This window comes from Enoplosus armatus, chromosome 15 (genome assembly GCF_043641665.1).
Source record: "Enoplosus armatus isolate fEnoArm2 chromosome 15, fEnoArm2.hap1, whole genome shotgun sequence".
Classification (NCBI taxonomy): domain Eukaryota; kingdom Metazoa; phylum Chordata; class Actinopteri; order Centrarchiformes; family Enoplosidae; genus Enoplosus; species Enoplosus armatus.
The window spans coordinates 8,832,860-8,860,185 of record NC_092194.1 but is presented as its reverse complement, the minus strand read 5'-3'; the positions used below and the strand labels follow the sequence as shown (position 1 = coordinate 8,860,185).

The window sequence follows — 27,326 nt, the reverse complement described above, 5'->3', positions numbered from 1 at the left end:
AATAGGGAAGCAATGACTGTAGGTAATTACATCCCTCACATATAAAACATAACTCTGCTTCTGAGTGGTTCCGTCTCAGCGGCTGGTTACACACCCATTTTCTGTGCTTAGCTTTAGTAGTTACGTTCGATAACGTTACAGAGAACAAGGCCAAAACAAAATATATCACATCGACATATCGAGTGTATAACGTTAATGATAACTAGCTAGCAACTGTGCTACCACCTATAGGAAATAACTGTCCAACAGAGAACATCATTGCTGACTTTCATTGTTAGGTTCGCTAAATTACTTGAGATGATCAATATTAGCCTTTTTTAGCTTACTTAGGCTAGCTAGACATGAAAATGACTTGTTATCGATGCTTACCACAAAAACACGGCCTCGAAACCTCCACCCTCACTTTCTCACACTGTAGACATTTATCACCAATATCTCAGCAACACCAAAGTCATTTAAGATTGCTGCGGAAACAACAAAAATATGATTTAACGAGACGAGCGGTACTACTACAGCTAACCGCTATCTAGCTAGCTACCTAATGGCTAGCTTGATACCCGCTACGCTAGCTAGCTGCATCAATTGAAGCATCAGCTGGGCTGCCTCGATTTCGTCCGGTAGCCATAGTAACTAATGCATATTTCTATAGTTACACCATCCGGGAGTGTTTGCGTCCATAGTTACCAAAATGGACGGAAATACTCTGGAAAGTTTCTGTTGACAAGTGTTTTTACTTCGCCAACGGCTATTTATTAATTGCAAATACTTTATTGACGTTTGTCTTCTCGAAGTACAGCTTAAGAGAATCACACTATGGAAATTATCAGAGGTAGTTTAGATGACATTTCCCGACCTGCATCGAGTGAGCAAACAGGTAGCCGTGTGTCGAGCGTGTCATTGCCTCATAGTGACAGAATTTGTCCCACAACTCCATTTGCCCTTGTTGTTTTGACCAACGATGCTGCGGAGGTGCAGGTAATTCAGTAAAGACGATACATTGACATTACAACATTCAAACTGGACAATTTCCAATAACTAAAAAAACAATTCCCCGTAGATCCAGAGCAGCTCTGAAGAAACTCTAATCAACTCCTCAGCCAGAGGTCCTGACAGAGGTAAGAGTTCTTTACAATGGAGTAGTGCACTCAGTTTTTGGATGGTAAATAAGCTTCCCCACACTCTATATAATATTTGTGCATCTTTTAGTTCAGGCTGATGTTACTGTTGAAGAGAAGGAAGAATCTAAACTCCAGAGAGCCATTGAGGAAATGAGACGACTTGATGAAATACTGTCTGCAAAGATCTACAAAGAAAAAGAAGTCAAGCGTCAAAGGAAAGAACTTAAAGCAAAACTCTGGCAAGAGCTCCTGGTAGACACATACTTTGTATTCACTCTACTTGTATTAGTAGTTCACTAGACTAGTGCTGTTTTTGACTACATAAGGTGGACACTCTTATCACATATGGTGTGATGTTATACTGTGTGTTTTTCCGCAGCGGAATAAGCCTGAAGGTCACTCTGAATGTGTCCATGAAGCTTTGAACACAAGGCTGTTTTTGGCTCTGGAAGCACCCATTGGTAAGCAACTGTATACAGATCAGCAACAGTGTTGAAAAGTTTAACATGCACAGTCACTGTGAGACACCTTAAATATGTTTGTTTTATCTTAAAGGGACAGAGGAGGAGGACGACTTTGTGCCTGTGTTTGAAACTCAAGTTCCTGACTGTGAGCACAACAGAGACAGCCAATACTTGGAGCAAAGTGAGTTACATGACAGTTACGAACGTGACAGAAAATGCAGTGTGCATGTCCATGTGTCAGTTGTACTGCCTAGATTGTGCACTTGATGGCGCCATGAGCTCAGGGATCTTATGTCAATTGTTTTTCCCCTTTATGGTAGGCTGGTGCAGACAGTTGTGCACTATCTCAGATATTACAGCAGTTTTCCAGAAAAGAATGCATAACAATTTGCCCACTATGTGACTCATGAACAATTTCCTGATTAAGATCTTGTGGCTCATGATATTGATCCCCTAAGGAAGAAATTCTCATTTTCCCCCCAAAACTGCCGCCTAGGAACTGTGAGGAATTCATTGTGTTGCTTTGTTCTTAGACAGGTTGGCTGCTTGTTGTCACCGGGGCTTGAACCTCTTACAACTTAGTTAAAGCATGGTCTTCCCACCCACTATGCCACCTTGCAGGGCTAGCATTAGAGTAGTCTTGTTGGGTTTTTTTTGTTGTTGCAAATTGTTAATATTTCACCCTGTTTCAAGATTATTTGGGCAGCTGCTTTAATCATGTGGATCAGATGATAGAAAATGGTTGAAAATGTCTCCCACATAAATTCTGTCATTTTGATCAGATTTGGCTAATGATAATTATTGTTAGAAATTTTACTTACTTTTTCGTTATTTACCTTCTGGAATCTAAAGTGTGGCTTGCCTGACAGGTGAAAAGATCCCAGGCTCAACAGAATCACTTGTAAAAGGCCATGAGGAGACTGAGGAAGAGCAATTTGAAGGCAGCCACTGTGGGGCTTCCAAAGGCAAGAAAAAACAGAAGGACTTTGTCAAGAGAAACATCGAGGTATGTCAAAGTTCACGTTGGGCCAAATGCAGTGCTGGGGTATATCGCATGACTTGGAGCAAGTCTCCCAACTGTTTGTTTTTCCAGTGAGGAAAATATTTGTCTCTTGTTCAAGAGAAAGACATACTTTAAGCCTGCTAGGGCACCACTGAAAAGAGTACAAATGTGATGCAAATAATGATTTTCAGTCTCTCTCTCCCCCCAAATGTGGTGCAATGCAATAGCTAGTAAGTGGTGAGGGGGACCAAGTGCTTTTGACCCAGGCAGAGAAAGAGCGTCTGGCCGAGCTCCTCCGAGACATAGACGAAGAGGAAGAGGACAGTGCCAGAGGCGCAGACAGCGAGGTAGGCTGACATGGAGCCCTAACAGGCAACATATGCTGTAGGATGAGTCTCTCTTTTTCAAGTTCCTTAATACTTCCCCCTCATGTTGTCTTACAGCAGATCTCATCCACTGCTCCTGCTACCAACATTTTGATCTTCTATTTACCACATTTAAAACATAGTATGTTAATTATTGTTAAATATTGTTTCCAGTGTTTAGCCACAGCCTTTTAATACAATCCCTGTATTTATAAATTGTTTCTTTCGTGATCTTATTTGTTGGAATCTGTGTCATTATCCAACATTTGGCCTTTTGAATGAAGTTATTAAACACATTGAGTAACCTCAGGGCAGCACGTAGAGTAGCACTGGTCAGATATCCATGTTTTGATGACTGCTTGGCAGCTGAGACGGCCTCTGGGCAGAAGATTCTCTCTCAGATTGTGAACCAGATGTCAAGTGCCATATGAAGTTCACATGGAATGCTGCGTTTTTATGGTTCATTTTATAATCACGTTTCCATAACAATTCCCTCCATGGTGTGTCTGCGAAATTCAGAGGCCAGTGTCTTTCATATAGGCCACAGTTGCACTCACAGTGAGTGTGTGCTGATAGGGCTCAAAGCTAAGAGACTGAGGCCTCGTTTTTTCTTTGATGATTCACCTGAGACCCCGTGCCACCTGGAGCAGTAAACTGTTTCACTGTGAACCCACCTACACCATCCTAACTTCAAATGTTTTTATTTTCACTTTTAATTTGCTTTAATAGCCCCTTTGGCAGCTGTTAGGCCAGTTTGAAGTCAGATGGGATGAAGCCTGTTGGGAAGTGAGAGGGAAACATACTTACCTTTCACATACGGTTCCATTTAGCTTGACCCCGACAGCTCCACATCCGTGGGACAGCTTGCCAGGGTGTTTTTTTTATGTCTAGCTGCTCTATTTATTGTTTGCCTTGACTTTTAGAACAATACTGCAGTAATTGTGTTGGTTATACCAAACTGAGGGGTGTGCAGATGTCTGGTGGAAGACTTCCTGTTATTGCGAAGCATTTTATTATGAATGGCCATAACGGAGCAAGCACATTTTTTATGTCACCAAGACTTTGGCCATGATGCACTCTTAGTTCTGAGGACTTCTCCCAGTTCTCGGCAGAATCGTGGGACACATCAACCACAAGCTCCACAGTTATGTGTAGTTTTGGTAACCTGAAGCAGTAAATCAGTAGCAGTCAATAATTGTAGAACATTTTGGTGCTGCAGTAGTGGATGTAAAAAAATATTCCACACTTTATTAAAGGAAAAGTTTGACATGGTAATACAGGTAGTAGGCTTATTTGCTTTGTTGCCGAGAGTTGATGGGGAAATTGATACCACTCTCATGTATACAGTAAAGCGACAGACAACAGCTAGTTAGCTTAGCTTAGCATAAGGACTTGAGAGTTAGATGAACAGATCAATACCATTTTATGAAGCTAGAGCCAGGAGACGATTAGCTTACTGTAGCTTAGCATAAAGACTGGAAACGGGGAAACAGCTAGCCTGGTTCTGTCCAAAGGTAACAAAAACCTTCTAATACAGCACCTCCAAACCTAGCTAATTTACACATTATGTCGTGACATGACAGTTTTAGCTTGTGTCTGTTTAACAACTCACAATTTCATGCAATGGTCAAAAGACGTGCATGTGAACACAAAGGACAAATAGAGGCCTGTCTGAAGTCTCCAAGTAAACCACTGCAATGGTTAAAACATTGGAGTAGCTCGATCAGAATAAATCTGCAAATATGAAACACGAATCAGTGTCATAAGACTTTGCGGATCTCATCATTTGTTCAATTTTGGCTTTGTGTGGTGCTCCACCCACTTGATAGACCCCTATGTCAGCTATTGTCTCCCCCCCCCCCACACACAGCGTTCAGAGGTCACAGCTGTGTTTTTTGCAGATTTGTGATCTTCTTTGGCATTTAAGCTTCATTGCAAGATCTTATCTCACCACTGATGAGCTCACCACTCACCCACTGTTTCCCACAGCATATAAGAGGAGTCTCACTGGGATAGGCAATTGTCAACGATTTGGCATTTGACTATATAGTTGGCTCGCAGTGTGGAGAAGAGTGATCAGCATCCAGAAGTGAATACCAAGTGCTAGAGTCAGAGTTGTACCTCTTTCCTGTTTCACTGTTCAACTGTTACAAAGTGGCTAAATAAGCAACAGGTAGATAATGATTATCAGTCCCCTATTTCACTTGCCACAAAATTAAGCTTACACCCTGTGGGCCATGACTTATTTCAGCGATGATTCTCTTCCAGGAGGACATGTGGGCTGTGTCAGTCCTGACAGACCAGGGTTACACCCCGGAGCCCTCTGACCTGGAGCAGCTGATTGACATTGACTCCAAAATTCGTCTTCTCCTTCCTGTCGAAGAATTTCTGTCAGTGAAAAGCTCATACACAAACCTAAGCATGTCTCAGGTATGTAACCAACAGCACTACTGTCTCCATTATAACAGCAATGGGTTTATATAGAGTGCCATTATCTCTCTGAGATGAGGTCATCAAGTCTTATTACAAGGTTAGCTCAGTAGGGCATCCATGCCAACATCTTGTAAAATCTTTTGTTATTGTCCCTGGGGGAGTCACGTCCCTATTCGTAAGTGGAGGAAAATGGTGTTATGTAAGCTGCTGTGATTTGGAACTGAGGGTTTCCTCACTTTTCCATCTGCTTTTCCACATTTCCGTGTGAAGGCCATACTACACAGCGTCTGCATTATTTGCTGCTAGTAAACTTTATGTAAACATTATGTTATTTCCAACAATGGTACATTTGATACATTTAGGTATTTATACTTTGGTTCATGGTTGTTCTATGTATCATTTTGTCCATTTAGACTCCTGATTCCTAATTTTCTGTCCATTCCCTGAGTTGCATGTATATATTTAATAAATTTTGAATAAGTTTGCACCAACTCATCATGCTCACCCTTTAAACCCTGTACATTGTCTGAGTTTAGAGTATGATCTGTACATCACTACCACATCAGACAGCGGAGAACCAGCTTAACAGATATTTATAACTGTAAAAACTTTCCAAGCCTTGGCCCTGGGTTTGGGCCCACTCCTAGACGTGAGCTCAGTGAGTTATCTCAGGACCTTATCTCACTACATTTTAAAGGCCAGATGGCATGCTCATCATTTGCATAGCCTGTCAGTGGAAAGTGATGTTTTTGAAGTCATAAAAACTTTACAACGAAGTTTTGCGAACCCAGGGTGCCATTTCCTACTATCACTACTGGATGTAGACAAGGAAACACAGCAGTACTTGAATCCCAGAGCTGGAAAAACATCATGATCTATGTCATAATGTCCAGAATATTTATGCTGCTGGCCTAATTACTTCACTTTCCCACTGTAAATTTACCCAGTCGTTCATCTGAAGGAAATTGCAGTACAACGAAGCTTAACATTTGAAGTTAAGGCCATTTATGTTGTGTCTGTTTAGATGGTAAGGATTCTCAATATTCCTATAACTGTCTTGAGTGGTATATAGCTTTGATATAAGTACATGATCAATTATATGTCAAATTGTGTGTGACGTGTGGATAGTAAACTGTTGGTTGGACAAAACAAGCAATTTTAAGATGCTCTTTGGTTCTGAGAAATTGTGATGGACATCTTTCTCTGTTTTTCTGACATTTTATAGACCAAAAAAATATTCATCAATTAATCAAAAAAATAATTGGCAGATTACTCGAAAAATAGTCTTTTGTTGAAATCCTAGCAGAGTGAAGCACTGCAGAAGGATCACTTGATCACTACAAGATTTGATTTCAATCAATTCCATTGAGAATTGATCGAGCCCAACCAGATGCGCACATGATCAATAGTTGAACTGTGTTTAGATGAAGACATGACTTACTGCTTCTTGAAACTCCCAAATTTCATGAACTGATTTTAAACTAGTGGTAATGGCTGACCTGGTGCTAAGGGTGAATGAGTGCAACACTGTCATTCTTCAATAATTGTGACTGTTGCCTGGAGTAGGACTCTTTTTTTCAAAATAAGACAATCCTCCCTTGTGCTCTCCCCACATGATGTGAAGTGGTTTTTCGGCCAATAGTATGAAACTGTGATATTACTGGGCAGCTGGACGTGTTACTTTGTGTAACCTACTTCCCCTCCCTTTCCACCCTTAAAAAGAGTATTTGGGAAAGTAAAATGTCCCATGATCCATCCATCATCTGCTCTCCATTAGTGCTGAAATGGCTAATGCAGGCAATCCTTTTCAAACGATGTAAAATATGAATTAAACAATGACACAAATTATTTAAGTAACTGCTTGCAGATGATTCACCTTCAGACTGCTAATGCGAAAAAAAACAAAATCAAATTCACTGTATTTTAGTGTTTTCATGCAGTGTATAAAATCAGAAGTGAAAAGTTGGTGAACACCACTCCTGTATGGCTTCAAAACCCTCACTGTTGTGGCATATATTACAGATAGACTGCACTGATAATAAATCTCTTTCTTAGCCAGTCATTCATTCCACATCAGTGCCCATAAATCCCAAAAGGTGGTCATAAAAGTAAATATGCTTTTGTTTTGCGGGTAGCTTTCTTCTTGGCAGTAGCTTGCACCAGTCTGAGTTTAGAACTGAAACCATTTGGACAGTGATGCAGAAACCTGCTTGTTTGCCTGATCATTCCAGGACAGTCTCTAACGTACACCAACAAGATCATCGTATCTTTGTTTTTCAACTCCACTGAAAGTGTTTCTCCCCATGATATTAAATCATGGGCTAGATTCCCAGGTTTGCTGTTGTCTCCTGTTTTCTGGCTGTGTCAGATCGATCGTCTGTCACGTTGTACAAGGAAGAGAGAATTATTCACCTCTCCCCAGTGAGCAGTCGCTCATAAAGGATCGGTCAGGGCTTGAATCTGTGACCTCAGGTCTTGGCGGCATGCTCTCCCAATAAGTCGTGATTGATATTCGGAGGAAAATGCAGCCCTTGCATTCCTGCTCAGTCACCGTAGGAGTAGCTCCTCTGGCTGAGTGGGTCCTTCGCTTGAGCCCGTGGGGGTGGATACAGTCCGTGAGGCCTGGCACCAGATACTGCCACAGAAGAGAGTCAGCCCCCCATCAGAGCCTAATTACAGGGCAGGGGGAGGTAGAGCAGTGCCAGCTCCAGAAAAGGAACAAGGCTTTCCCTTTCATTTGGAGATATTAACACATGCAGAAAGGCTTACTACACATACAGTAAAGACTACTGTATACTGGCAAGGACGACCTATAGCCTGTATATTGGGACCAGCTTTTTGTATATAAGTGTTTCTCTTTCTATGTCTGTAAGGCAGTGCAGTGGCAGGTGCACATTATACTGCACTGACTGAATGATCAAAATGTCCATGTTGTACTGCCATAAACCACAGGAAAAGTATTTGTGGAAGCACGGTATCACTCATCATATGGCCACATGGTGGAAGTCTGAGAAAAGGCCTTGTTTTCTTTGCCTCTGGCTTCTTTTTGATGATAGGAAAAAGGTCAGGTAGCTACAAACCCTGCTTTAATGATCTGGATTGAATGAAATCAGAAACACTATTTGAAAAGTGTTTTCCTTGGACGCTGTCAATATTGTGCTTATGACAGCATTGCTCCCTTTTGTATTCCTCATTTTCTCCCCTTTTCTCAGGCTTCAGCTGAAATAGCCTTTCTGTCATTAAAAACATCTGTTGGTTGCTACGTAGGATTAATGTACAGTGTACTGTACCACTGTGTGGTAATGCCTGCACCACCCACAGTTCGAAGCCAGCAGAGGGGGATTCTGTCATGAGAATAAGCTGGTGTTGGGTGTTTGGTGACATGGGCGTGTAAGTGTTTGACAGATCAGAATTACACATGCTATTCTCTCAAATGTGGGTTTTTTTGTGTGGTTACAATGAAAATCAATGAATGGTATTATACACTGGGATCCCTCCCCTAATCAGCAGGGCATCAACTCCTTCTGTGTTTGCATAGTAACTCCAGCTGTGTTTTTGTTGTGCATCGGTCGGCTATATTTTGATGTCAGACTATGAGGTCACTTAGTCACACTGTGTGGTTGCTGATGAGCACCCTTGATTTTAACGACAGCAAATGTTAAGTGAGAGAGCAGAGTTTTTGGGGCAGAAAACACCCTTTTGACCAACACAAGGTGGTCAGCAGATAGTTTGCAAATTCATCTTATTTGGTCCGGTCATGTAATTAAACAGCTGTGGAAAAGCTTTGGTCATGTTATATTCATCTAAAATGTAGGTTAGTTCTTAGTGTTCAAGTGTGAGCTGTATTAGAATTCATGATAGAAAGTGAGGCTACCAGCTGACCTTAACATATTCATAATGTTTAGAAATGTGATACAGGTAGTATACATTTAGTATGCATGTGCCTTAGTGTCAAAATAAAACCAAAACTAGAAAGTAAAAAAAAAAAAGGCCAAGTCATTTTTAACAGAACAATATGTTTCTCTTTAATAGCATGACAGCAGGAAGACAAAAGAGACATCTTATCCTCTGCGCTAGGGAAGAAACTGTCTCCTTTGGAATACAATGTTCATGTCCCTACCGAAATATTGAAAATATGCTAATTGACAACAGAAAAGGATGTGACTATGTTTTGTTCCTTACCAGTGGCTGATGTTTGGCTGAGTCCAGCACTCAGCCCTTATCACACTGGTATCCAACTTAGCAGTGAATGGATGTGTTTTTTAAAGTGTATTAGCATAAACGTGTATGCTAATACAGAAAGTCTAATATCATCTTTGCAGCCTTTGTGGTTTGCACATTCAGCAGGAGTATCTCTTTCCAGCTGCATGGTGAGAACTGAGATGTCAGGTTTGACATGTGGCATGCTTGGTGTTTTTCACAAGGTTAACTTGGCTAAAAAGAATAGACTCCACACCCTTCCCCACCCTATAATTCCTATGAGACCCGGTTTATTGTCTTCTTATAAACGCCTCTCCCACTGGTGTTATCCACAGCAGCAGTTGTGTTAAGTGGTTTAGAGGGATTTTTTCCCTTCCATGGTTGAGATCTAACTTTTGACTGTTCCACTCATTATGACACATTCAGACACAAAATCATCTGCTAACAATAAACAATGCTTAAAATATTCACTAATCTCCCTCTATGATTCAAATTAAATAACATTTTAGAGCATTATCGCAACCCACTATTTTTTGTATTTGATTGCATGGCAGAGCTCACCGTATAATTAGACATTTTGCGAAATGTGCTTATTTGTTTTCTTGCCGAGATTTAGGTGAGGTGATCAATACCACTCTCATTTCTGTCCAGTAAATATGAAGCTCCTGCCAGCAGCCAGTTAGCTTAGCTTAGCATAAAGACTGTAAACAAGGGGGGAAAGCTAGCCTGGCTCTGTCTGAAGGCAACACAGTCTGCCTAAAAGCACCTCTAACTGTGTGTTGAAATGAGTTCTGAGTTCAGTCAGAAGCTGACCTGAACACAGACACAGAAGGTGTGTTTGTTTCTAGCTAGCTTACAGCTAACGTCTGGCCAGTTGTTTCAGGTGAATCAACAAATCTAAGTCAGATGTTGTGCCTGACAATACACAGCATGTGTCACTGGGGGACAAGAAATCCAAAAAATGCTTGGACGTTTTTTTCCCTCCAGGTGCTTTTGATAAATATTTTGCACGGCCTGCCTCTTTGTTCAAATGTCTTTTGTCTGTGTCATTATTTGGCAAATATTAAAATTACTAAAATTACCTTATATTAGCAAAGTGATACTGGGTGGAGATGATCCTAACCACAGTAAAAGCAAAAGACTGTGAAATATTTACAATGGTACAATGGTTTTGATCACAAATGCAAGATTTTCTCCCGCAACCCGAACAGGGAAAACTTCAAGCAAATCAAACATTTTTCGACCTTTGATTGCTCTTTGGATTGTGTTAAGATGCTGAGAACACACAGGTGACGTGGATATCTTAACCTATTATAAAATTCAACATGCTTTTTTGTAGGATGCGCCAGGAGGTTTTGATCTGTGCAACAGTGATTGCTCCAGACCACCCTCAGTTCTGTAATAAAAAAAGCAAGTATAAAGTCCAGATGACCCACAAATGAATCTTCTAATACTTCAGGAATGTTCAGCATCACCAAGTCATCTATCACAGATTCAAAATACTGATTTAAAAACATGACCTCTGCAGGGGGAAAAGACAACTTGGATATTTCATATCTGGGACATTTTTGAGATGGTGATATAAAAACCCTCACGTTGTCTCTTATGGAGCAGTCGAAGATTGATTTGTGGTCTGACTTTACAGAGAAGGGAGGGGGAGGAATTACGGTGTTAAGAGTTAGAATATGCCTTTGTGCAAGGCGAGTGGTGCAGGGTCAAAAATATTTGTTTGCATTACCATGCATACCTAAGTGTCAGCATGCAGGTAGGTATATAACGTTTATGGCAGACATGTGTGTTACAGCACCTCTGCCCCAGAACTTGGCACATGACTACAGGTCATAGCTGGGCAAAATCTCAATGTGAGAGACAGAAAGAAATACGAGAAAAAGAGAGGAGTACTCTCAGCCATAGCTTCCGAACAGCTTACTCCCGAGCTCTCACAGGGAGTGCTCGTGGCAAGGCATGTGGACAGGCCTTGGCAGGTCGCCTGGGTCCACGTGGCACAGCCAGAGCTCCTACTATACTTCAGATTTGCAGAGAGACACAGAAAGAGAAAGAGAGGAGCGTGCTGTTCTGAACAACACTAGCCATCTCTGGGTGAGTCAGCATGGCTGGCTCCCTTTCATCATAACAGCTGTGACCCTTTGCAATGTGGAGCCAAAGGTTGTTAAGACGTATTGTCCGCAAACACACTGGCATATTTTCCAGTCAATAGGAATCCATTTCAAGGAGTTACACTCTTCATAATAGAATTAAATCCACAACAATGTTTGTGAACAATCAGCTTTTGTTGACACAGTGTCAAATTAAAGGTATTTTTTAGGCTGCAGCTAGACCTATATTGTACTGTATTGCATTATATTGAAAAGTGCATTCTGTTCTCTAATGTAAATGGAGTGGATTTTTAAAGTTATGCACTCCAATACACAACTACACCTCCACTAAGTACAAAATGACTACAGTATATTGTAGATTTGAATCAATACCTCAGTTAAAATCTTAAAAGATAGGAATTATTGCAGGGCTATTGCTATTGGATTGCTTTGGATTACCAGATAAACTGGTAACTCAGTGTATAAGAAAAACATGCTGTTTTCATTATTTGTGTAGCCTTTTTTAATGATTTGAGTGACTTAATGTGACCAACAAACATTTTTTAATATAACAAAGGCCCCCAGAGTCAAGGCCAATGAGCCGTTTTGTGGCTACTACATGCTAAAACAAACCTTGGCTAGCGTCCACCTCACATAAGTGTTTTTCAAGGAAAAACCCATGGAATATTTTTTCTTTTGTTTTATTTGCATAACTCTTTGAATCATGTTTGCTTCTTCATCTATTCTTGATTTAGCTAGAAAAAAGGTATGAAGAACTTAGTTGAAAAGACCACACGTTGTACGAATTAGTTTGTTTGGAGTATGCATGTACGATTTTACTGCTGACACTTCCTTGGATGTTGTCCCTGTTTAGCTTGTCTTGAGTGTGTGAAAAAGGTCATCAAGCTCTTTCAGTGGTTCTTGGTCTGGCTTCAGGCAGTCCTAGTCCTCCTAAACACCTAATGTAAGAAGGAACCTGAAGCAAACAGTGGGCTGCAACATCGTCTTGCCATGTGTATGATATACTTACTGCAGCAGGATACAAAAGAACACACCTAGTGAGTTGTGTTGTTTTCTTGTTGTTTAGGAGATGTATTTGAAAATACGCCTGCATGAGAGGATCCAGCTGTTATATTTGGCAAATCGCACCACAGATGTAACCAATATTGGAGCAGAGAAGAAGCTCCAGGCTACCACTCTCAATGGCTCCCTCCACTGTCTAACAAAACTAATATGATTGACGTGATATAATTATATGTTCCTTTTAATGGGAACGTCAAGATATAACACACTCTGTATTGTGAGTGTTAGGCGTCCAAGATTTGTTTTGAATTATAAACATAAAATAATCCCCTCCATCTTTCCTATGTCGTCACTTTGGACAACAGCAGATCATCCATCAAGCACTGCAGCTGTTTCACACTCAAACGCCATGACAACCTCAGGATGGAATGTATTGCTTCTATTTGAAATCATAAAATTGATCACAGCATATCAATAACCACTTAATGAATGTGAAATACATGCTTGACTATAGTTATCTGAAAGTCAACACAAATAAACTACTAATGATGGTTTTGCTCACGGCAATTGGCAAATCATTGACTTTTCTTCATATTGTGGGAAAGCAAAATCTGAACCATGAGGTAAAACAAGGACAGCTTCTCACGAGTTGTCATATCATGCACGAATGAGCTTTTTCTCTGTTTTGATTTACATTCATTCTGCATTCAAGCTGCACTTGGCAGTCAGCATAATCCTCTGTATTTACACTGCTGCACTTTATATCAACTTGTGACACTAATACAACATCAAATTCCAACGCAATCATTTGATATTTCATCAATAGGCTGACATATTTTTCTCTTTAAAGATAATAATGTTTGACATGTTTTTCATACTTTAAGAAAACAAAGTCTCTGTGGCCTCCCAGCGGTCTTGTGACCCAGATAGGTGATGTGATTATTGGAGATCTTCAACAGCATGTCAAGTGGCTACTCTGAGGAGAGCCAATTACCAGCATTTTGCTGATGTTCAGATAAGCTGAACCCAGGTCTCTCTCCCCTGCTCTGTTTGGAAGTCACTCAGTCTAACCTCATATTGAGTTAAAGCTATCACACATTCCAGTAGAAGAAGCAGTAATGTATTAGAACAATCGCTGGAGTCCATTAAGGTCAAGAAACATTACTCCCAAGAAGTGAATCATTACAACAAGTTGACTGGCACAAGAGGCTATTCTACTGTTTTATCCTTGCCAATGCCTTGAAAATGGATCTAAATTATTATTACTGCTTTATCAATTATATATTGCAAACTTTGTGGAAAAAGTACTGCAAATAATAAGTTATAGGCTACTGAGTCTTTCATGAAACAGAAAATGAACCCTGTGTCAGGTTAACACTTTGGATCTCATACAGCTTTCTACTGTCACTCATAATTCATTTCCAGTCTGTGTTATCTTGGTATTTAATTTCAAGCATTAGAATTAATGTGTGCAGATGAACTTTGTATGACACTGATATACAGTTATACTTTTGGTGTGGTTGTGTTAGCTATGCTGAAGGGATGGCCATGACGGTCAGTCGGTCCACCGCTTTGGTCCACACTTGAATATCTCAACAACTATTACAGTAGATTTGTACAGACATTCAAGGTTCCCAGAGAATAAATCCTAATGAGTTTTTGGTGATCTTTGGTGATGGTCAAAGTTTTCACTTATCCTCTAAAATATCTCTACATCTACTGGATGTACTACTACTACTTCTGGAGAGATATTCCCTGACTTTTTCTCTAGCGCCACCATGAGGTTGATATTGGTGGTTTTGAGTGAAATATCTCCCCTATTAGATGGACAGCCATGAAATTTGGTACATTCATGTCCCCCTCAGGATGAGTTATTGTCACTTTTGTGATCCAGCAACATTTAATATGACACCATCATGAAGGTCCAAATATACTTTGGTTTATGACCAAATACCTGCAAAACTATTGACATTCCCATCAGCCTCAGCTGTACTGTCTCTCCCTCCACCCTGAAGCAATGTGCCGATCGGCTGTCTCCAGTGTTCACAGACATCTTTGACACCTCACTGAGCGTCTTGTGCTGTCACACATCAAAACCATCATTGACCCACTCCCACCGGTTCCCCCCAAGGCTGCGTCTTTTCCCCTCTACTTTTCTTCCTGTACACCAACAGCTGCACCTCCAGTCATCAGTACGTCAAGCTTCCACCACCCTCATTGGGCTCATATCTGGTGGGGAGTCCACCTACAGGTGGGAGATCAACCATCTGGTGACCTGGTGCAGACAGAACAACTTGGAGCTGAACGTTCTTAAGACAGTGAAGATGGTAGTGGATTTCAGGAAGAACCCAGCCCCACCAGCCCCTCACCCTGTGTGACTCCCCAGTCGACACTGTGGAGTCCCTCCACTTCCTGGGCACCATCATCACCCAGGATCTAAAGTGGGAGCTGAACATCAGACCTAGTGATTGGCTGCAATCTGCCATCCCTCCAGGACCTGTGCGCCTTCAGGACCCTGCGACATGCAGTAAAGATTGTGGCTGACCCCTCCCACCTTGACACAAACTGTTTGAGACACTCCCCTCCGGCAAGAGACTGCAGTCTATCAGGACCAAAACCTCACGCCACAAGAACAGTTTCTTCTGCAGCTGGCCTCATCAACAAGGCCCAAGACCCCCACTTACACAAACTGTTATCCGCTTCCATACTTAAACTTAAACTTAAACTACTCTACGTCTGTCTCAATGCGTTACATTAACACACATCTTTTTGACTATTATCTCTGTATATTACACATATTCCTTATACTTCATACTGTGAATGTTGCACATTCCTGTACAAACTGTATAGATATATTGTACATACTTTTTTTATTGTCAAATTTTCTTAATTTTCATAGTACTTATTTTTTTATCTTTTAATTTTCACTTACAATGTTTATTGTTATGCACCAAAATATCAAAGCAATATCCTTGTGTATGAAAACGTACTTGGCAATAAACCCGATTCTGATTCTGGTTTAATGCTAATTAGCAAACGTTAGGATGCTAACAGGCTAAACTAGAACATGATGAACATTATACCTGCTAAACATCAGCATGTTAGCATTGTCATTGTGAGCCTGTTAGCATGCTGATGTTAGCAGTTAGCTGAAAGCACCGCCGGGCGTAAATACAGCCTCACAGAGATGCTTGCATGACTCTCAGGTCTTGTTTTAAACCATTGGAATAAAAACATGATTTTGCTGATTTGGTTTGTTGAATCTGAATATTATAATTTGAATATTGAAGAGCTTTCCATTGAGACCTAATTGTGACAGTGAAACTCACTTGTAGTGTCACACCATGTACACACAGAAGGCAGCGTGAGCAGCAAGTTGGCAGAGCACGTTATGAGAGCAGGGCTGAAACACCTCCTGTGTAAACATACCAAAAGAGTGGAATGATATGATGATTTTGACCCCATAAACAGTCTGCATTAGTAATAGATCTCATTACTGGTTTCAGTAATGAGAATCTTGGGACTTTAAAAGAGGTGTGAGTGATACGCAGGAGTCATTTGACTTAATAGTAGCAGCGTATGTAACACACTATGTAAACCTCCCTGCTTTGCTTGATTTTCATTTGTTGCTAAAGCTAATACAAGACAGAGATACAACGACAAGGAGGTGAAAGCCAGGAAAGATGATGTGTGATTTGTGGACCATCTATCTTTGCTGTAATTAAGGTCAAATCAGTACGGTTTATACAAAGAGAGTGTGGACTTTCCCCTTACATTCACCAGAACTCATAGGGTGTTAATTTAGCCACAGAGAATTGGTTTAGTAAGAAAATATGTGACATACATGCCAAATTCATTCAAACTATGATCAGTGATAGCTTCATCACTGCTAAGCCCTGCAGACAATTTTAAAGTTTGGAGTCTATAGTTCTTGAAAAGTAGGGCAGCTGTCGTTTCCAAATTAAATAAACTGTTTCTCCCAGAGATTTGGGCTTTTTTAGAAACATGCATTTAGTGGTGTGAGGATGGTGGTAAAGCTAGACTTTAATTTTTATTTTTCCTGGTTGGAATACTGTGTTTCTCACTCTGGTGCATGACAGGAGTCTGATCTCGTCGTGGTCCTGGCTTTTGTAGTCTGGATGAAGGAGTCTAAACTGAAGGGCTTTAGTAACGACCACTTAAAAGAGGCTTCAGATAGAAGCTGTCATTATTTCCCTATAGGGAGAGAGAGGGCACTGGTAGGTGAGGCCACACACACTTCTGAAAAAACGTCTTGTTTTTGCCAAGATTTAGATATAAAGTCACCCTGGTATACATACAGTTGCCTAAAATCTGTCTAAATGTAATATGTGATATTTGTCGAGTAGGCATGTCTGTTTGGCCTATTAACAAGGGCAGAAGCAGTCATTCTTCTTCTCAACATATTGGCTCAACTTAACTGAACTCCCCTTCTACCCTGGGTTTAACTAAGATTACATCCTATCATAAATGTGTCATAGTAGATTTAGTAACTCAGAGTTTAAGTTCACAATTTGCTGGATCCAGTCGTCTCCAGTAACCTACCATTTCGCTGTATGCAAGCCCCTATTGAGATGTCGACATTTTATGAAATATCCATCAATTTCAACATTATTAGATCATACATACGCCTGCCTGGCATCCAGACTAACCAAGAGAGATGGAGATTTCAACCACATGGCGCTGGACTGACACTCCAAAACAGCACTGCGGTTGGCAACATCCTCTCAGACCCAACAATTTTTTCGACCTAGCTGCTGCTTTTATAGAGTAGCTGTGTATTTTTAGAGGTCAAGATATGACCGTACCTCAGGTCATTCACTGGTCAGTGTCTACAGTATTTTGCTGTTTTTCCATCCTTACTTATATAGAAATAAATTGCGGGTGGGGTGAGGAAGGATATTAACAATTTGGCCTATTCTTTGAGATTGGCCACAACTACGCTAGCCTTTCAGCACTTACTAATCATCAGAGGCTAGTCCTTCATCATAATGTAGCATTTCAGTATCAGCGCAGTGTGTGACAGACTTCTATTTAAATATTGTTATAATGACATCTAAATGTGTCATTTGAACCTGATGACTTAACTCCGGATCGTTCTCTCTCTGTGACCAAGTCCGAATGAAAAAGATCCATCCTGTGGTCAGAAAGACAAGCGTCTCACTTATCAGCTGTCTGTGGATGGTCCTCCAGGCATGACTCTCCCATTTCCTCCTGACCCATTTTCAAAGTTTGCTTTGGATGCAGCTTGCGGTAATCAACCCAGTGCACGTGGATGCCTTAAACGTGTGTTATATGTTGGACCCCATGTGAACTGTAGGAAAGGTATGGGGCTTTCTCCCGTCTTGTAATGAGTACCTGATTTTACTGTCTGTAAAAAGCAGGAAAGAACCATTGGTGTTCATCTCTAGGACATGCCACAATGACATTTTAACACATATAAGCACACTGTAACTCAAGAGTCTTGGAGGAATGGAAAACTTTGACTCAAATTAATTATGATGAACTGTTATACAGTTCTGATCCCTATTTAAATGTTTCCGAGCGACAGCCATAAACTCTGAGTGCAGCTCTAGGAGTGCGCCCAAGCACGTCCACATATGAGATGAGTTTTTTGCTCCCCGTGAGAATCAGTCGTGTCTGTTGTGTATCAGGGCCACGGCTCAGAGGTTGGCTGGAAGTGCGATGGGGACCGGCAGCCAGGAGAGAAGGTCCTGCAGGATATAAAGGAGAGGAGAGGGCAGGAGAGGCGGCTCCAAGAGATCCAACAGCAGCTGGAGATCCTGGGCCAGGTCCAAGAGATGACTGTGAGTTCAAAGCAGCCATGTTCGTTCACACACAACAAAACGTCTTTCCGTCCACACGCTGTCTGCATTTTAGCACTCCTCAGTGCTTTGATCCATAGACACGTGTGTGACAAATTATTACAAGTGCACAGCTCATTCTCACAAGGGGACGATGAAGTCACATGCAATATTTGTGTCTCTGCAGGCCCATATTTTTCCCTCTTTTTCTCCTTTTTCCTTCTCCCTCTTTGTATCACAAACACACACACAGTTTTGTGTAAAATGTATGTTTTGATTTGCATTGGAGTTACATATCTTTCTCTGCTTTGCTTTGCACACTTTTGGTTTGATCTGAGGGTGAGGATGATCGTTTACTCCACTGATAGCCTTTTGTCCTCCACTGTGTTTCATTGCTTTCTAGCATTCCTCGCTGAGATTCGATGTCCACACTCACACAGTGTTCCCTAGAAACCATTGAGCTCTGTCTGGTTTTAGGAGCATCTGCAGAGTTACAACCACAGAACTATCACTCTCTCCCCTCAAACCCTGTAGCTAAAGGCACAACACAAGAATGTTCCAAGGACAAAGGTGGATGGCGCTGATTTCTGCTTCCTCTGACTTTTATGACTTTAATTTTTGTGTGAAAGGAAAACATTTGAGATAAATTTAGTGGTTTGACTTTGCCATTGTTTGAATGGGTTGCTTCTCCCTGTCATGCACAACAAACGACCTGTTTGCTTCTTCACGACGCTGCTGCCGATGGAATACAAAGTCAAATGTGTTATCCTAAACTTCACCAACACATCGGTTCTCACCCTGATGAACCACAACATGATATATACATGCCTAATTTAAACATGGTCTTGCTCACAAGCAGTGAGGTCATGAAAACTTTAAGTGGCAGCCACACCCTTACATCAAACAGGGCACCATGCCACGCAACTCAAACCTATTCCTGGCCTAATTAAGGAGACGCAATTGGAATTTTTTTGCTAATTAAGCCATACTCTGTTTGAGGAAACCGTTCTCTCATTATGATCACAAAACATCAAAACCACCAGCCTCTTAACTACTGGTGTAGCTAGACGCTCTTTACATTTAGCTGTGTGTCATCACATTTTATAGACTGTCACTAAATGATTGAACCCAGCGAGCGACTGCAATGTAAACAGCACATTCGCTGTGTATATTCTTAGTGCAACCGGGCTTGTTTTGTGGTTAGAAAAGATTTATTTGTACGGAATTTGTCTGGGGGGGCATTCTTAAACACTTTCACACAGCTCCAGTGTACTCATAAAGTTGATTTGTATAACATCTGTAACTCAAATGTCTTTTTGCACCTGAAGTGTGTAGTAACTCTGCAGGCTTTTTCTTTTAGATATATAAAGAGATAGAAGAGCATGCTAACTCAGAAGAGATCAGCTTGTGAAGAGAATTAGTTTTTTGTTATGTTGAATTGAGCAATTCAGGAGAGGTCAGCATCCTTTTAGATAAAGCAAGTATTCCTCCAAATGCTACCAATACTAGTGCTATTAAAGCATACAGTCATCATTTTGTCATTTTGTTTGGAGAGAGCTGCAGGTTAGCTGTTTCTCCCTGCTTTCGGTCTTTAAGCTAAGCTAGGCTAATGGCCTCCTGGCTCCAGCTCCATACTTAACACACAGACAAGAGAGTAGTATCTTCTCATTTAACTCTCAGCATGGAAACATGTGTTTTACCCCAAATATCGAACTATTCCTTTAAGTAATAAGTATTTGTAGCATTTTCAATTATTCTTTAACTTTAGTACCCCATTTTCCCCTTTTAATGTGAATAGCTCCAGTTCATGAACAGTAAACCACTAAAACTGCCTTGCATGAAGTGATATCATTCACTTGGAATTATTTTGAAAATCTACGTGTACATAAGCTGTGATACTGTGGCCCAGATAATGATTCTTTGTCTGCCAAACTTTTTGAAGAGGTAGTGACTACTTACAGTCACTGATGACAAGAGTTAGAAATTAAATCCTGAACTCCAGAGAAGGTGGCCAACGTTAGAGGTTGACTGTGAATGAGTTTGTTTTAGGGATATATTTGAAATAAAATGTTTTGCTTAAGAGCAATATCTCTAAAAAAAAACTACCAGGATAGATTGGATAATAGATGTTTTCTCTCCAAATGGGAAGTATGTCGATGTTTAGTCTGGCCTGCTGCTGGAGTGTAGCACCTATTGTAAAGGTGGAAAATGTTCAGAGGGTTTCATACATCGTAGCAGTGACAGATTCTTTGCTCTACTTCAGTTTGATTAATTCCAGTGTGTGATGTTAAGAATTCAAGTGTTTGTCTTGAGATCTACCTGACTTACCCTTGTGCAGTGATTTATTCAAACAAAAGCCGTGTTGTGTTAGATTCAGATCTGAGACCTGTAATTTTGTGCGTCATCTCTGCTTCTCCTTTCTCGCAATCCAAACAATCCACCATTCCGGTGAAATTCATCTCTCTGCCAAATAATCTCTCACCTTTGGTTTTCCAGTGTCTTCTGTTTGCCTGTGCAGCAAGGTCTTAGCCTTTTCTGTTCTTCTGTTAATGATACATACCACTAGAGTAAAAACAAAACAAGATAACACAAGTTCAGCAGGGTTATTTCAACTGTTAGAGCTAAATCTGTCACACCCAACAGCTGATCTGACGTTAGCTTTTCCTGCAACCTCATTTGGCTGCAAAAGGAAGGGCAATCCCAACATTTACAGTAAGGCAGGATGGTATAGGCAGGGCAGTCTTGGTCTAATCAGGCCAACATCATTAATCTTACAGTTAAACTTTCATTTTTGTCTATTGTGCCAGACAAAGAGCACTCCCATGTGTTTTTGACTGGCCACAATTGACTAAATGATTTGATCTGATTTTAAGAATCACATTTTGAGAGATCACATCACTGTATGTCCTCATTTTGACTGAAAATAGCAGTTTTTCATCTCCGGTGGACTTATTACAGCAGCTGTCTCTGCATCACTATTTAATTCTCCCCTGCTTTGTGTCTTCACACTTGCTGTAAGCACATTGGGACTAGAATATATGTAGTTTTCATTCCTTGAACTGACTTCTTCAAAAATCTCTTCTTCTCAATGTGAGAACCCTTTGTGCATGCTTGGATGATGAAAGGTATATTAAAACCACATAAAGTAACTATAGCTTCCCGGGAAAATGCAAAAAATATCACAATGCAACTTGTAAATAGAATTGAATATTACGTGAACACACATCAACAGTCCTTTCAAGGCAAAGAGGGCACCCACCCATCAGTCTGTCAGGTTGGCTTGAATCTGTTAGGCTCACTGTTCAGGCTTTGTTGAGCTGCAGTGTTGTGCCAACTCTGCAGTTTCACAACTCTTTTTCCACAGTCAGGCTCGCCAGAAAAGAGGAGCCATGGAGAAAAGGGATTTTCTCACTCTCGGCTTCTCTCACCCTCTTCATCCTCTACTTCATTCCATCCATGGCTACTGGCTGTTAGCCTTTTGGCTTGTCAAGCTGTCTGCTCTTGTTTGCCACCTAATGATCTCCTGAAATAAAGACAGTTTGACAAAAAGGGTTCTGCACAACGGTCTCTGCTTTTCCTGTGTCACTGCTTCTGATGAGTGACAGAGAGTAAGGTGCTCCCACTCATGGCCATAGATGTTTTTTGTTATAAAGATGGTATTTGTGATATATGCACACTCTCTATGCACTGGTGTCTCTACTGTAGCACCGAAAACTGCTGTTGTTAAACCTCTCCTAAAAGAAGTTTAGATTTTTAGATCAATTGTTGTTTGTTGTGGAAACAACGTCTACTGTGAGCCTATGGGTGGGTGTTTATCGTGGTAGGTGTTAACTGATATTTGAGAGCCGCCATTGCTCGGAGACGTGCTGTAAACTTCTTTGTGTGACGTCATAGCCCTGTGTAGCTTACGAACTCTGATACAAGACAGGTTTTCCCCCTTCTAGCATTTAGCTGTCCTTTTACAAAATTTGGGAGGACTCGTGCTTTTAAATTTGGATTAACAGCATAATGGGTGAAAGCGAAAAGCTAGCAAGCTAGGCTAACTAGCTTCCACCTGGAAATTGGAACTGATTATTCTAGTTTGATAAGTTAAACAAGCTAGGCTTTTAAAGTTCACAAGTTACATGGTACCTTTCAGTCATGTTATAAAACCTGTAAATCACCTACAAATTAACTTTATTTCTCGTCAGGCTTCATCATGACTCAGTCACAAAGACAGTCAGGGTGTCACGTGCACAGTATTTTCATTCATACAGCACATGTTCGAGGTGCAATGTTTGAAATGATGGGTTAAAATGAGGATATTGGGATTCAGCCAGGAATCACTATAGACTGACTTTAATGAGGTACCTCAGAAAGTCCCTGGAGATTATTATCTATATTATCCACATCTTCTGACGTTTGACAAACTTGTTTTTTTCTTCCTTGATGGTGATGTCATCTGTGTACGCACCTCGTGAGTTGTTCTCAACATCTGAATGGGAGCACATAGAGTGTAATGAATAGGACTCCTCCCTATATTAGCAGAGAACTGGCCACTGGGTCTGTGGCCGGTAAAGCTGAGGTATGTGACTGAAGTCAGTGACCTTGAAAGTTGAGCAGCCCACACTTGTGGTAAACCGGTCCTGCAACAGTGAGCTGTACAGAGGTGGTGGTCCAATGCAGGGCAGATAGCTGGAGGGCTGAACAGTTCTGGCGTTGTCAGATTAATCTCCAAGTGGGAAAGTGATACAGGACCAAGAACCTTGATCTTTTACTAAAGGTTGGGGGTTCACCCATCCTGCCACTCCCTTGTCTGGAGGGCAAAGAACACACTGAACTCACAGTCACCATTGGTGTTAATCCACAAGGAAGAGGCGTGAAGTGACAAATGACAGTGAATGTCCTGTAAAGAGCTGCTAAACAGGACAGTGAGGAAAGGTTTTCCCTTTCACTGCACATAGCTTTGTATGGCCCCAGGCGAGACTGAGACAGATACAATAAGCCCACTGGGTCTGGACAGCAGGTGGGAGAGAGTGCAGGAAGCAGTAACGCTGGCATTCTGACAATAATCACCAGACATATCGGGCTTGAGGATTTTTTTGACTCTAACTTTGTCTTTTCCAAGTCTCACTGACGTTAGTGATGAGTCAGTCGTGAGCGATGCAAATCTCGCACATTGATAAGAATGAAAGGGAGCCGACGTGCCCAGGGCAAAAGCTGTTCTTATCATTTGTGGGATCTCTCACTCATGGAATAATAATAATAATAGATAATTATCAAATGGCATATTGAGTTCATGAACAGCCAGTTCAAAGCCATTTCCTCACTGACGTATTGTTATTCCAACTCAAATCAATCAAAATGTTCATAACAATTCCCTGCAGCAGGGAGGCAGTGAGGGAGAATGGAGCAGTATTTGGATGCACTTTAACAAAAAAAAGTTGTTATACAGCAGAACACAGTGTTTGCAAAGAAGGTTCCCCAATGGGAATTGTCAGCGTTAAGTGAGTCTATAGATTTTCTACCTCCAGCTTGTATTTCACATGTTTATGCCAGAGGATGTGTGTCTGGGAATAACTCCAAAGCCAGCCTCAGGCGTAGCAGCCCACACAGCTGCATACTTCCTATGACCGAGAAATGGTCATTTTAAAAACGACTAACTTATGTATTTGTATCTTCTCTCGCTGTGTGTTTAATGGATGCTTGTGCAAATGTCACTCATGGCAGCTTAAAAACAGAAGCTTGTCCAGTTCTGACAAAGGTTTTTATCTTCCCCTGGTCTTTTCATCCGTTTCTTTGTGGAGTCAGTCTGATAGTAATGCTGTGGTTACAAACTTCCAACCAGGCTCAACACTGTTGTTCCTGTCTCAGTGATAACCCGATGGAAGAAGGGAATTTTCCGGAACCACCTCAATCAAGCACATCATGTATTTCCTTTGGACAGCTTTCCTGTATTCGCATCTCTTTACTCTGCTGTTTACTGAAATGAATGTGGTGTCTGCCGGGAAGCTGAAGCCCCGGACTGTAAAGAAGCTTAAGTGGCTGCAACACTTTTGCTTAACTGGCTCTGCAGAGAGTATACAGACAGACAGACAGACAGACAGACAGACAGACAGACAGGAAACCCCATATTGGTCACTCACAGACACCCTTGGCCTCCCTAGTATTAAGGGCACCTGAGGTCAACCACTTTTAAAGAGTCGCAGCATTTTGTCACAGCAGTAAAAAAAACTCTCTCTCTTTTTCTGTCCTCTGTGTAGGAAAGTCTAACTTGTAGTTCCCATCCAACCGGCTGGTACTGGTTAAAGGCATTTCTGGCCATTAATACTCCAGCCAGTGGGGCACTTTTTTATTGCCCCATTTACGAACACTCAAATACTGACATGCCTGTAATTGACCAGTGGTTTTTTTTTGTGCCATACGTCTCGAGTTGCAGTAATGGCTCACTTATGTTTGTGCAAATTTATGTTACAGTTGCCATTTCAAGCAAATCTTTTTTTTTTCTGTGAGTGGGGTGTCAATTATACCTATAAAAGTACTGTAGAATAAACATGGAAGGGAACTAAGTGTACCCATAAGCGTGTCTCTAGTTTATCCATACGATTAAATGCAAAAATAAACGCATACCATACACATGGGCTTTATTTGTCTTCCTTCACTATTTAGAGGTGAAGGTCAAGGCCACAGGCAAAAGGGCCATGTCTTGCTACATGCATGTCAAAGGACAAAAACATGCAGTGCTGCAGGGGGCATCGAGGCTGGAATGTGTGCATGATGCCTGTGGTGTCCTGTCCATTGGTAGGAGATTATATGCAGCATCTGGGTAATTGAGTAACATGGCCCAACCTGCCATGACCTAAGGGGTGTCATTACATTCTGGAGGACTTTGAACATGGACAGATATTGTCTTGTAGAGATGTATATTAGCAACTGAGTCCTGGCGAGGGGCTGAAGAGTGTCAGAGGGTGGTCTGGTCAGAGGAGGAATACAGATGATCGATGAAGAGTATTAGCTTCAGCTAGTGGGGATAGATGAGACACAGGAATGTGATTTTGTCTCGAGTGACTCAGCGGGATGTGGTGGAAGAGGTGAAAACAACTGCATGGGCATAATATTCTTCCAGTCTTAGGCCTGAGATGGGTCTCACTGTGGTGCAAGCTGTGTATTTTCTGACACCCAAATTTTAATACAGGTTATTAATTGGTTTGCATTTGGTTGCTGTAATACATAGGAAAATAATAATTATTTAATTTGATAACGGATTGACCTTTGTATCTGTGGATCTCAAATCTAAGCATTAATGAATACTTCTATTTGACATTTTGGGAAATACGGTCATTCATTTTCTTGCTGAAAATTAGGTATGAAGATCAGAACAGAATAACTGGACCAGGACATCCCTTCTTTAAGGCCAGGGACATTCTGTTCAGTGTGGGATGACAGCGAGAAACACGAGTGCACATGCTGAGAGAGTAATGACAATCATTACAATTCAACCCAGAGATTTAAGGTCTGGCTTTCCTGGACACGTTTTTGGCATAACGCTCATGTCATGAAAGGTAATGAGTTGATATTATTGGAACAAATTGACTGTTGAGTTGCAGCTGACTAAACAAAGTGCAGCATTCTCACACCAAGAGATGGCAACTGTCTGTGAGCACTTGTGCGTAGGTAAATTAGTCATGTCTCACCTTGTTATTACGATAAAGGAATTAAACGTTTACGTAGCCAAATAATTTGAAATCAGAAATGACAGTTTGCCAGATAACACATCACTTCCATGAATAGATATTGGCATTTATTGAGACTGTTTCCTTGTAACCTAGTTTAAGAAGGTTGGCTCCTCTCCTTGAACTCACATGCACTCCCGGACGGCTGCCCGTAAGGAGTCTGACTTATTAGTTGAAAAACAACTGTTTTATCCAACTGGAAGTGTTTTTTCCTGGACAGCTTCCAACTAGGCACAGAGGATGACCACAGCAATGAAGTTTATTATTATGAACTGCCGCAGTTATCACTGGTCATGCTTTAGTACAACACATTGCCTGGATTTGTCAAGAACGGATTTTTAAGCCCAGTGACGGATGTTCGTAGTGGGAACAAATTTAAGGAGGATATTAGGAAGATATCAGCAGTTGAGTAGAAAAATATTCTGTCATCACTTCTATAATAATAATAGGGACATACTGACCTCGATACTGCCTGAGATGTGCTGCATGTGCCTGATTGGTTATGAAAGGGTGGGTTTCTGTGTACACGCATGCACCCACATCTACACATATTCTTGTCTTTGAAAGCATAGATATATTTTCTAAATCATACATATTATTATGTATATACATTATGTTTGTGTCTGCAGAATGAGTCACCAGCCCTAACTGAGGAGCAGTTACTTAGTCTGCTGGATGAATGTGAGCTGACGGAGAGCTGGACCCGGGATCTTGAGATGGATGACACAACACCATGAGACGCTAAAAGAGACTCCGATGGGCCCGATCCATCTGAAGCCCTGCTGTCAGGACGTCTATCAAAAGATGCATCATTGCTGGGGGGGTTGTAAGACAAAAATGACTGGATCTAAACATGTTCAATTACCGAATATTTACACAAAAGACATTTTGATCTCCTGAGTGAGAGAATTTACTGTAATGCTTTTAGATTTATGTAGTATACAGTAATATAAACTGATTATGAACATGTTGTTGTCGCAGTATTGGAAAAACTGTACTTCTAACTTTTAGCCAATGAGGATGAGAACTGTTTATCCTAATTGGTCTCTATGTTTTCAACATGTTTTAGCTGGATTGCGTCCCATTGTTT

At 41.1% G+C, this 27,326-nt stretch overlaps 1 protein-coding gene across 1 annotated transcript; it reads left to right on the top strand.

Annotated features, from left to right (window-relative positions):
- The first annotated feature begins 813 nt into the window (after positions 1 to 813).
- Positions 814 to 26,973, top strand: fsip1 (fibrous sheath interacting protein 1). Its single transcript, XM_070920818.1, has 10 exons — positions 814 to 975; positions 1,058 to 1,121; positions 1,207 to 1,385; positions 1,498 to 1,579; positions 1,674 to 1,763; positions 2,452 to 2,588; positions 2,813 to 2,932; positions 5,219 to 5,380; positions 18,375 to 18,527; positions 26,866 to 26,973. Exons 1-10 carry the CDS (start codon positions 814 to 816, stop codon positions 26,971 to 26,973), a joined length of 1,257 nt encoding a protein of 418 aa, XP_070776919.1.
- The last annotated feature ends 353 nt before the right edge of the window (positions 26,974 to 27,326 follow it).

Bases quoted from the DNA above. Each gene is read 5' to 3' on its own strand.
- fsip1 (XM_070920818.1), top strand. From the start codon at position 814: ATGGAAATTATCAGAGGTAGTTTAGATGACATTTCCCGACCTGCATCG. The intron at 976-1,057 runs GTAATTCAGTAA...AATTCCCCGTAG, and splicing joins ACGATGCTGCGGAGGTGCAG to ATCCAGAGCAGCTCTGAAGA. The intron at 1,580-1,673 runs GTAAGCAACTGT...TTTATCTTAAAG, and splicing joins GGCTCTGGAAGCACCCATTG to GGACAGAGGAGGAGGACGAC.